At 39.9% G+C, this 12,074-nt stretch overlaps 2 protein-coding genes across 2 annotated transcripts; one reads left to right on the top strand and one right to left on the bottom strand.

Moving 5' to 3' along the window:
- Nucleotides 1-880: 880 nt before the first annotated feature.
- On the top strand, nt 881-5,642 carry LOC129868245 (stanniocalcin-2-like). Its single transcript, XM_055942048.1, has 4 exons — nt 881-1,184; nt 2,318-2,460; nt 3,100-3,311; nt 3,443-5,642. Exons 1-4 carry the CDS (start codon nt 1,040-1,042, stop codon nt 3,819-3,821), a joined length of 879 nt encoding a protein of 292 aa, XP_055798023.1. The 5' UTR covers nt 881-1,039; the 3' UTR covers nt 3,822-5,642.
- Nucleotides 5,643-7,359: 1,717 nt separating this feature from the next.
- LOC129868246 (vesicle transport protein SEC20-like) lies at nt 7,360-10,638 on the bottom strand. Its single transcript, XM_055942050.1, has 6 exons — nt 10,521-10,638; nt 10,191-10,283; nt 10,004-10,095; nt 9,799-9,903; nt 9,474-9,592; nt 7,360-8,993 (listed from the first exon to the last, which is right to left on the bottom strand). Exons 1-6 carry the CDS (start codon nt 10,602-10,604, stop codon nt 8,797-8,799), a joined length of 690 nt encoding a protein of 229 aa, XP_055798025.1. The 5' UTR covers nt 10,605-10,638; the 3' UTR covers nt 7,360-8,796.
- Nucleotides 10,639-12,074: the final 1,436 nt, after the last annotated feature.

Below are 12,074 nucleotides of genomic sequence, written 5' to 3' on the forward strand. Positions count from 1 at the left end.
GAAATTTGTGGAGTGGTTGAAAAACAAGTTTTAATGACTCCAACCTAAGTGTATGTAAACTTCCGACTTCAACTGTATATATGTGGGTCATAATATTATTAGTGTGTGTGTGTGTGTGTGTTTGCTTGCGTGTAGTGCAGTGCATTGTAAGAATTGTAAATCCCTTGTAAAAGGCTATGGAGTTTTAAATGTGCATATATTGGTATTTTAGTGCCACCTATCAGTTGTAACTGTGGATGCTACATAGGTCTATGGCTGAGCTGAGTGGGGTGTCATTTTGTCAGATACAAAATATGCTATCACTTGTATGTTTTGCCTACATTGATAGTTACATTTGGTGAACATTTTTGTAAATTTTGTCACTTTGGTTGTTGGAGCTATCTGTTATATGGGGAACTTGGGCTTCATCAAGGTTTATTTGTGAATAAATCTGGCTTTAATAATAGCCAGTGACTACCCATCCACCGACCTCACCACAAGTCACTCCATGCAGTCCATAAGCATATATTGTACATTTCTCTGGGTATGCACAAACTATTCTAACATTTTATTCTGTGTTTTTCAAATTCCACCTCAGCAGCAGCAATTACTAAAAAATACTATACGTGAATAACAACAAATGATTCAGAAGATGAACCAAAAGAAAAAACCTAACCCCACCCTTACTTTGTATTCTTACAGACAATAATTAAATAACATCACGATATCAATGCACCACCGCGTTGTGGTAATATGTCACTAATTGCTTCTAATTATTCAATACAGGATAGGCGAATATTTAATTGAGCACACGCCCTTTAAACTTGGTGGTGAATGCCTGCCACTGTGATTGGTCGGCAGCCACGAATGACAGCACCTGCTTAGCTACTTAATCAAAACTGACAAGAGTTGAGGGAGTTATAGGAAGCATCATACCCTCTCGGTACTGACGCTCGTCGTTAATGCGCGGTTCCATACGGCAAAGTTATCAAGTTGAACTTAATTAAAAAGTAATATTTTTCAAAATTTCCTTTTTTTTTGTGAGTGCGTAATAGTGCAAATGGAGATGCTACTTACATTTTCTTTAGCGCTCTTTTTAATAGCGTTTCAGCAATTATTGGCGACAGATCCAATCGAATTTCACGAAATCCCTCAAGACATACATTTGACCCAGCAGAAAAGACGACTCTCACTGCAAAACACAGGTAAGTGAATGCTGCTATGTATTGCATGTCTAAAAATAATAATAATGCGGATTATAACTTTAAACAGGTGAAGTCTAAAAAAAAATACAAAAATCCCTGCTTGAATTCTGAGGTTCACATTCTGTCACCTTGTCATAAAATGCCATTGTGTTTTTGGCTCATGTCCTTTGGGGTAATTTAGTCTCATGTGGAGTAGTTTTTCAATGTGGATTAAACTGTCTTTTTACGAAATTGTTACCTCCCAATTCGACCACCTGTGGTCAAAATGTGGTTTTATCATAGTCTCTTCCTACGCAGGTACCCAGTGATCTCTAGTTCTGTCACTTCACTGTAATTCTACGCCTAGTGGCCAGCTCTTATCCAAGCACCTTCCCGTTCAAATGCCAACACAAGCTCTGACAGCAAGCTGTTTTTACCCCCGACGCAGGCACACCAGCAGGAATATGATAACAATCATTTAGAAATTGTAGCATTGTTATGATACATTTGCATGTCTTCGAATATTTTATTTGCGCTCATGACCTATAAGCAGTTTTGCTAAGAAACATAAATGCCAAGATGGTAGGTTGTGTAGACTACAAAGGAATGATTATATTGTTTTTTCTTATTTCTAACTATAGGGTACTTGAATGTTTGCTATTGGGTTGATTTTTAAAACGCGCAAGTAGCCATTTGTGCGCAATTACGCACAAATGCATTGAATGGAAGCCCATGTTTTATTTGTCTTTCAAAGCTGTTCTGACACTATAAGTAATGTACCTTTGCGTATCCCCTGCGTTTATGTAATCACCGATGCAATGCCACATGGCGTCGGGCACTCGGAATGCTGGGACCATTCCCATCTTCCTACTCATCAATACTGGTCTAACCCTATTGTAAAAGCTATTTGCGTAATTGGCTACTAAATCATGGACATTAAAACATTTTTAATTTTTACTGTATTTGGCACTTGATCATTATTTATTGAAAGTATCAGTAAAAATTAGGCCACTTTTTTTCTCATCCCCCCCCCCCCCCCCCCCCCTAGTAACCACGACATTGGCACCAGGTCAACTTCTGCATTATTATTAAAAAGCTACTGTTCCCTTGTAGATTTCCCTTCTAATGATCTACTAACATGTTCCCTCCATCAGCGGAGATCCAGCACTGTCTGGTGAATGCTGGGGATGTGGGCTGTGGCATGTTCGAATGCTTCAACAACAACTCGTGTGAAATCCAAGGCCTACATGACATCTGTATGACATTTCTGCACAATGCCGGCAAGTTCGACTCCCAGGTATATCCCACTTCTTCCAAACCTCCCAACTAACTTCATGGATTGTGAGTGACTCAGGAGTGTGCTTCTATCGTAGAGGGTGAAAAAGTGTCCGTATCCCAATGCCCTACTACAGCCTACATACAGTACATGCTTTATGGAACTGTATAAACATGTGTTATGCTTATTAGTTATAGCACAACACAATTTGGAAATTGCCACTTCAGATGTATAGCTGTGACGATTATGGAAATTTGGTTTATGAATATTTGTCATGAAAATTGCCACAGTTATTGTCATAATTGCTGAAAAAGTGTGAACTCATAATGCTTCTTTGAGAACGAGCTACAACATACCTAGCATTGGGCCAGTAACCAAAAGGTTGCTGGTTTGACTTATATTTGACCACTTGGATCTTTCGTAAATTAAGCTTCTCTCGACTGTGCCGTTCTGCTCGAAACTATTACGAACTTTAGCATCGCCATGTAAAATTGAGACTGCTATTGGGTGAACTATATCTACTCGAAAATGAAGTTTAATCTCCCCCGCTAAAATGCATGTAAGAGGATATGGCGATTAAAACTTTAGTTCACGGTTATTGTCAGCTATACTATTGTGCAAGCCCTAAGGTGATGTCAACTGTTATGTTGAACTCTGAAGGGGAAGTCCTTCATCAAGGATGCCCTGAAGTGCATGGCCCACGGCCTGAGGCACCGGTTCAGCTGCGTGAGCAGGAAGTGCCTGGCGGTTAACGAGATGGTGTTCCAGCTGCAGCGAGAGTGCTACGTCAAACACAACCTTTGTTCTGCTGTCAGGGAGAACGTCAACGTCATGGTGGAGATGATCCACTTCCAGGACCTCTTCCCCAAAGGGTGGGCATGAGGCCTTTTCATACTAAACCCATTTGGTGTAGTATGTTTTTAATGGTCCAGAGTCCACATGCTCTGAATTAAATTACTGTAATCTGCATTCAGAAATATAATTGTTCGTCTTTCTATGTCAGGCCTCATGTGGAGCTGGTGAACATCCTGCTGGGCTGTGGCGAGGAGGTGAGGACGGCCATAGCACGGCGAGTGAGGATGCAGTGTGAGCAGAACTGGGGGGCCCTGTGTGGCAGCCTGAGCCTGTGCTCCCTGGGCCGCTCAGATGACCCCCAACACATCACCATCCCTTCCGCCACTCTGCAGGGAGGGAGCACACTGCCCCCTGCTGGCCAGTTCTCCCTCCCCAACACCGAACAGGACCAACCAAGAACAGACCAGCAAGGAGACGAGGGGAGCCTTCACCCCTCTGAGAGTCTCGGTCATAATCCCCTGGATGACGCCACAGACCCTGGGCTCGCTGTGCCCAGTCAAGCACCCAGTACCGCCGTCCAGGGGTGAAACTGAGTGCAAGGTCCCTAGCCTGAACACAACAGATTAGCCCTTAACCTCTGACCCACATTTCCCCTCAAGCAACCCTACTACAGACTACCTCTGACCCCCTTTCCCCTCACACAACCCACTACAGATGACCTCTGTTGTAAACAAGGGAGAGTAATGACCCTGTACCATGCTTCTCCATTCCTACTCTCCTAAATGGTGCAGGTGACAGGGTATGTTTGGTAAGATGTAGATTTGAGGCCTTGTTTTTCAGTAGTTCCTTAATTGTTTTAATTATAAGTGATATTTGAAACTTATTTTAAAATAACATTGATTTCATTTGATTCCTTTTAAAAGTAAATCATGGGCATATCAAACTTACAGTATAAACAACTTATACAGATCCAGGTATCTATGAGTTCAGTAAAGATTTAAGAGTTTGTCACAGCAAGGACTCTATTGGAACTGGTGTGAAGTTGTCTTACACTTCTTCCCAAAATTGTGACTGCAATATTCTAGGTTTAGCTAGACTAACTTGTTATGACTTATAGTTTGATAAAATAGGTTTTAAAGAGACAATAGCCTTAATTAAACTCACATCTTGGTTGGCTGACTTGCTCCAGGTCCTATTTTTCTAGGTATCCAGAAGTTGAGGTAAATTATAAGTAAACGGTCTATTGTGCTTTACATTCTGTCAACTAGTTTCAATACTGCATTTGTTTGAACCAAATGCTATCGCTACCGTAAATAAACTTGTGTAGAGCAGTGTGCTTACGCAAGCTGTCAATGTTTCTGCGGAAACTATTTTATTTGCAGTACAACAGTGAACCGTACAACTCAATGTCACATCAACTCTGCAGAGAAGTCCTTTACTGGCCCATATGATGCACTGTGTGCAATTACTCATCACAAGTAACAACTTGGCTGACAAGTGGCCCTTCTACCACAATCAGGAAAGCTCAGTATAAAGAATTCTCACAACCATAAACTCAAACATGGTAATGCGCGTTCACTCAAAGGCAAACATCAGGAAACCTCAGGTCATAACAAAACAATGAGACCCATCAAAATGTATTAGTTAAATGGAATGTTGTGAGTCTTAGCCTGTTCTCACTGAGGCCTTCACTAATATGTATCAGGGTCTACTGCAATGCATTTAAACTTTTTTTCACACAGGATGACCACCATGTCTTGTCAAACATTTTCAAATCTGACACTTTGAATGTTTTTACTAGCTTTTTATCCAGCTAGCTTGTTCTTTAGTAACCTCATCAAAAGTACTCCAAGGAACCTACCTCACCTCTCACCAGTCATGTCAGCTCTAGAGATGTTTAATACTGGACACATTGAGGACATTGAACTGGTATGAACACAACAGACACTCTGCTATCTCACGCATTCATTTTTTTTTTTTACACTTTGTACAGTGTGCTTGTATGATGTGGATTTTTCTTTTGGTATGTCCAGTTGTGCATGTGTAAGATGAGCATCAACTGCCCTCTACACAACTTCTGTCAGTACTATCAGCTACATGTAATCAAGTGGATGACTGCATTCACAGACTGTACTTGAAAACAGCAACTTTATTTCTTACGAAGTTTGTTTGTACTCTGATTCAATGTCTGTATTGAACTTATTTATTTTGACTACTTTTCTTAAGCTATGCATTACCTTTGTTTATGGTTAGGCCTTGATACAAGCAAACTACCATTTTATACATCACTTTTCATTTGAGTTATTTTTGACTTTAAACATTTCGGATACTTTGCCATTTTAAATCTATGACAATGCATTGTAATCGTTGTATAAGCATAATGTTGAATAAACTAACAAATTCTACTAGTTGGCTTGTCTCAACTCAGATTTAACTATTTGTACTAATTTAAATAACTCTGTTCTGCTCACGTTAGTGTCAATCAACAAACGTAAGGATGCGCAAAAGTTGTATCGCGTCAATATTGTAAAATTTGCTCAAATCAGATGTACATAGACACATCTGTCCATAATACTGTTGCTTACTGCCATCTACTGGTAATACACAGAACACATATTGGAGGAATCCAAAATGGACGCTATTCAGATAGCGCAAGATTTACTGAGAGGGACTGATCACCCTCAAGTTGTCGTTCATTTTTTTTATATTTTTAAATGCACCCCCCCTCCCCAAAGTTAAATATTCACATGACCCTCCTATTAATTGTCTTGAACACCCTCTCAGACTTGACTCATGTTTACGACCACAAATAACCGTAGCGACCCGGTTTATGAATATCGACTTCTGTGGCACAAGTCGCTGCTGCTACGGGCCGGAAAGTTGAGGGTTTCCGATCACCACAGATGAGAACTCTCCATCCTGGAGCCTGTTTCATTACACTACGATCAGAGCCGGCTGTAGACAATGATCAGCTAGGGGTTAATCAGATTTAAAGTTAAATAAAATGGATGCAACAATTTCCAAGTTTCTCTGCACCAACCAATAAACAAAGCATACCGACTACGGACACTTCAATATCATGGTTTGCGATTTCAACACCATAATAGACATACGTTAATCTCAAACTAAATGCATCCCTCCATACCTTGTAGGCTTACCCAGTATCGAAAGCTTGGTTGACTTTTCCCAACAACTTTTTGGTGTTTTGTAACATGTCGCTTTCCGTTCAATTGGCCGCTGCAGTTTGGATTTATTTTATTTGTCAGTTAAATACATATACACTATTTTTAAACTGACTCGGATTGCATAAAATTGGTGACTTAATTCTATTGTGGTCCCTTTTGTACATTTATACTGAACATAAACCCAAATGTAACGCAACAATTTCAAAGATTTTGACTAAGTTAATACTGTAAATCAGTCAATTGAAATAAATTAGGCCCTACTATATGGATTAAACGTGACTTGGGCAGGGTTGCAGCCATGGGTGGGCCTTGGAGGGCATAGGCTGACCTACTTGGCACCCACAAAAGGGATTTATTACAAACAGAAATACCCCCCTCATATGATCCCGCTGGTGAAGAAGCATGTGCAGGTCCTGGGCTGGCTTGGTTACATGTGGTCTGCGGTTGAGACAACAGCTTTGGTAGACATTCCTACAGTTAGCATGCCAATTGCACACGCCCTCAAGGGATGTAAACAAATTTGTGCACAAAATTTGAGAGAAATAAGCTTGTGCGTATGGAACATTTCTGGGATCTTTTATTTCAGCTCATGAAACATGGGACCAACATGTTGCTTTATATTTGTGTTCAGCGTAGATAGACACATTACATAGATCATTTTTTGTCTATCAACCTCCAGAGAAGTATAAGGGGAGAGTGTAAGTAGAATTCTTACAAGCTTGTTTGGGTGGTAACATTCTTTAGACGTTTGGGGCTGCTGATGAATCATTATGTGAAGGCATATTCAAAGTGACACTGGACTAGCGAGATGCCGGAGTCTTTAGGGCGTCTATAGCTAGGGTTCCTTCCAATTGGCGACAGATTTATGTGAATATTCAAAAACCTTCATAAAAACAATATGCCATTTCAGAGTTTCCTTTAAGAAAATTTGGCACCGGACAACATGACAGGGAAGATTTTATTTTACTGGACAAATTACAAATTTAAAGGACATCCATATGCATTCAGATCCAACACAGCTAGCACCATCAATAACCAAGGGATGTTTGCCAAATGAGACATTTATATGTCCTTAAAAACAGCCTATGACAAAACCCTATTCCTTGTGTTTCGATGTGTAGCATATGCAAAACTTTATAACCTGGGGCGATTCCTAAAACAATAATTGTCCACCTCAGAGTTCAGGTCTCAGATTTGAGCACTAAATGTATCAGGGTACTGCATGCAAAGACCTACAGGCTTAGTTGTCTATTGTATGATATTCAAATTTTAATAAATATATATAGCCTATATATAAACCAAGAGAAGCTTAGGCCTAACCCCAGAGAGATGGAGATGCATTTCTTAATGTCAGATGGCTACTGCATCTGCTATACAGATAGACATACAGAAGGAGGGTAATTTGTTAATTTCTCTGAATATTTTCTATAAAGATAAGCATTATATTATAGCATTAACTCTGGTAGGTCTGAAACTTCCTCAAGTTCAACTGTTATTTTGGGCGTCAGGGCGCACGGCCTTCATATCGTAGGCCTGAGTAACTAAAGCTTAATAATAGCCACACCAAACCTTCACAAATGTTTCTAAACTTTATTAGGGTAAATATATATCTGTCCCTATGTCATGTGAAAGTGGAGAAAGATCTTTGAGCTAGTTAGCAATAATTAAAGAGACTTAAACATATTTGTTTATTCAAAATGTTGTAAAACGGTTGATTCTTTTATACAATAAGTAGTCTCTCTCACAACAATTTGCTAATTTCATGTGTTTTGGGAACACTATTCCATCAGCAATACTGATCTACAGTAACCATTTCCTTACTGTATATGGACTAAGGCCAGGGTGTACATTCCAGATATACTGTACAGTAAGAATAAGTAGGGCAATGGGATAAAAAAAAAAATGTAAGTGTCCCTGCCAGCTATGAGCCCTTAAACAAGGTCATTCCTCTGTGGTAGAGATAGATAATGCATGTCAGTCTGACACAGTTCTGCAGACAGTCTGACAGTTCTGGGCCAGTAACCGAAAGGTTGCTAGATCGAATCCCCGAGCTGACAAGGTAAAAATCTGTCGTTCTGCCCCTGAACAACGCAGTTAACCCACTGTTCCTAGTCCATCATTGTAAATAAGAATTTGTTCTTAACTTACTTGCCTAGTTAAATAAAAGGTTAAACAAAATAAAAAATAAAACAGTCTGACACAGTTCTGCAGACAGTCTGGGGAAGGTGCATAATGGAAATGCACAAGACTGTATGGCAAGAAAAACCCATTGAAAGGTTAGAAAGGCATGCCTGTAGTTATATTACAGACCTAGTTTTGGACAGAAATATCAAGGGACAAAAAAAATGTAAGAACAGGAAACTGCTCACAATTTTCTCTAAATGAATGGGAACAGCCTTTTTTTCAAAATGTACAAGACAGTTGCTAAAAACAAAGCTACTGCTAGAAAGATGAGTAGTTTGTCAGTTAATTCTCGTCTGTTATATTTTGAGATCAGTTTCCTTCCCAAATGTATGGTTCCTGTCATGGCTTTGAACTCTTCATCCGTTTCCAGGACTGTTCTTGAAGACGTAGCTACATACAGGAGAAAATGTGTACATAATGACTCATTTATCCTAGATTAGTAAGAGCGTTGCTGGCATGAATTACAATACGTGCTGGAAATGCAAAGTGTTCTAGACTAGTGGACAGAGCCTAGCACCAACAGGGACACTAGGGGCAGTATGCCAAAGGGACTAGGCAATGTGAATATTTGTGTGCTCACTTTCCAGCTATTTTAGTATTGTACTATAGTGTATTGACTTTGTGTATTTTGTATGTGAACATTATAACATACATTTTCAGATAAATGGACAATAAAGTTATATCTTATATTTGATTGGTTGTAGGTTCGATTCCCGGGACCACCCATACGTAAAAATGTATGCAAGTATGACTAAGTCGCTTTGGATAAAAACATCTGCAAAATGGCATATATTATTATAGGTCTGCAAGCCCTAAACATTGGCACCCATTTTGTGACCGTTCTCCCTTCCCGAATGAGCAGTCTCTTACCCAGAGTGCCGATGGTCTCCTCGCTCTGCGACACCGACTGAGCCATCATACGACTGATGCTCATCAGGCTCTCTGTGATATCACCGGATGTCTGGACCAAACTCTCCTTAGTTGCTTTTCTGAGAGGACACACACACTGCAATTAGTTCTAATGCAATTCCAACTTTCTGTCCCTGTCACCCTGTCAAAGGGGTATTTTTCCACTTGCACGTTAATAAGTTTCTTGAAAAAGTACAGAAGAATGAGGATTGCAGGAATAAGAAACTGGACATATAAATAGAGGGTTAATAAAGCAGCTGTGCATGAAGAGAAGAGCACCACACACCGTTGTCGCACAGTGGAGTCTCCACCATACAACAGCTCATCTTTCTCAAGGTTGTCAATGGACAGTTTACATGCCAGGTTTGCCTTCCTCCAAGCTGTCTGGTTACTGTAGAGGGAATATTTTGAAAATATTCAGTTAAGGAATTCCAAGAGGAATTGTGAGATCACTGACATTTTAAATATGAATCTGGATTCCAGTCTCATACCTCAGCATCTGTCTACGATTACTCTCTGTCTCACTCAAGATGGCTTGTTTTTCTGTTTCTCTGTCTTGTTCCTTGGCCATTTGCTCCAAATTCTGTGAATTGAATGTATAGTTCAGAAGAGTTTTATCTAGCTGATCACAATGAATGCGATGTAAAGTAAGTTAAACTACTACATTGAATTACATACCTGGATTCTCAGTCGCAGCTGATTGAATCTCTCTTTTACTTCGGAGTTGAAATCCATCAACACACTTTGTGGCCCCGGACATTCTCTAATGTCCTAAGCAAGATAAGATACATACTTTTTTAAATTTAACTGACCATTTAATATAATCCACATTTGTTTAATAGTTTATTGCATCGCTTTCTCTCCACAATTACAGTAGCTAGCTAGCCAACATTAACTAGGCTAGATTAGCTTGCCAAATGTACACTGACAAATTCTCCCCCAATCACAAATTGAAATTACACAAAATGAATAAAGAAAATATGTAAACTGTTATTAAAATATAGGTACCTGAATGAGAGCTTTAATTTCGAGATCATATTTGATTATTTCTTGTCCACAAATTCGGACGTGGACATCCTGGGAAGAGGCCATTTCTGTTGTTGTTGTTGTACGGCAAACCACAAATCCAAAAAGCGCGTGCTATTTGAAGCGCGTTTTTAAATGAAAATATTGTCTGTTCAATATAAATGGGAAATGCATTATATGCAATATCAATATAACTAATGAACACATCGTATTAAAAATATATATAGAATAAGCACCAGTGCATAGTCTATATATGAAAATGTACTTCTTTGAACAATCTTTTTTTTTTCTTGTGCATTTTGCTATTGTGCTATTTGCCTCATGACTCCTGCATGCTTTGTTGACTACAAACTTTCTTTACCCAACCGTGAGACAGACTATATTTGTTCCCACACTCGGGACTAATCCTGATAGATATCAGTCTGGTGTTTTCTGTAATGACCTTAGTGATCACTGTTTTATAGCCTGTGTTCGTAATGGCTTCTCAGTGAAACGACATGTCCTGATTTGTCATAGACACTTGCTAAAAAACTTTCATGAGCAAGCCTTCCTTCGTGAACTGGCCTCTGTAAAATGGTATAGAATCAGCTTGATCCCCTCCTTTTTTGATATTTTCAGTGTTATTGTTAACAAACACACCCCATCAAGAAAATGAGAATTAAAAACAGGTTCAGCCCCTGGTTCGAACGTGATCTTGCAGAGTTACTCCACCTTAAGAATTGCATTTGGCGAAAGGCTCGTCACGCGCATACTCAGGCTGACTGGCTCTCGTTCAGGCAAATGAGAAATAAGTGCACTCAGGCTATCCGGAAGGCCAAAGTTAGTTACTTTAAGGACCTGTTCTCTCTCTGTGGGTCTAACCCCAAGAAGTTATGGAAAACGGTTAGAGACCTGGAGAATAACCCTCCTCCTCACAGCTGCCCTTGTCCCTTAATGTTAATGATGTGGTTTTTACTGACAAGGATCACACGGCTGAGCTCTTTAATCACCACTTCATTAGGTCAGGATTCCTATTTGACTCAGCCATGCCTCCTTGCCTGTCCAACATTTCATTATCTGCCACCCCTTCTAATGCGACTATCCTCGATGCTTCTCCCTCTTTTTCCCCTGCCCCGCTACAAAATTTCTCCCTGCAGGCAGTCACCTAGTCCGAGGTGCTAAAGGAGCTCCTTAAACTTGACCCCCAAAAAACATCTGGGCCAGATGGTTTAGACCCTTTCTTCTTTAAGGTTGCTGCCCCTATCATCGCCAAGCCTATCTCCAACCTTTTTAACCTGTCTCTCCTTTCTGGAGAGGTTCCCATTGCTTGGAAGGCAGCCACAGTTCGTCCTTTATTCAAAGGGGGAGATCAATCTGATCCTAACAGTTATAGGCCTATTTCTATTTTGCTCTGTTTATCATAAGTGTTGGGAAAACTTGTCAATAATCAACTGGCTGGCTTTCTTGATGTCTATAGTATTCTCTAGGGTATGCAATCGGGTTTCTGCTCAGGTCATGGATATGTCACTGCAACCTTAAAGGTCCTAAATGATGTCA

The sequence above is a fragment of the Salvelinus fontinalis genome, chromosome 13 (genome assembly GCF_029448725.1).
Source record: "Salvelinus fontinalis isolate EN_2023a chromosome 13, ASM2944872v1, whole genome shotgun sequence".
Taxonomy (NCBI): domain Eukaryota; kingdom Metazoa; phylum Chordata; class Actinopteri; order Salmoniformes; family Salmonidae; genus Salvelinus; species Salvelinus fontinalis.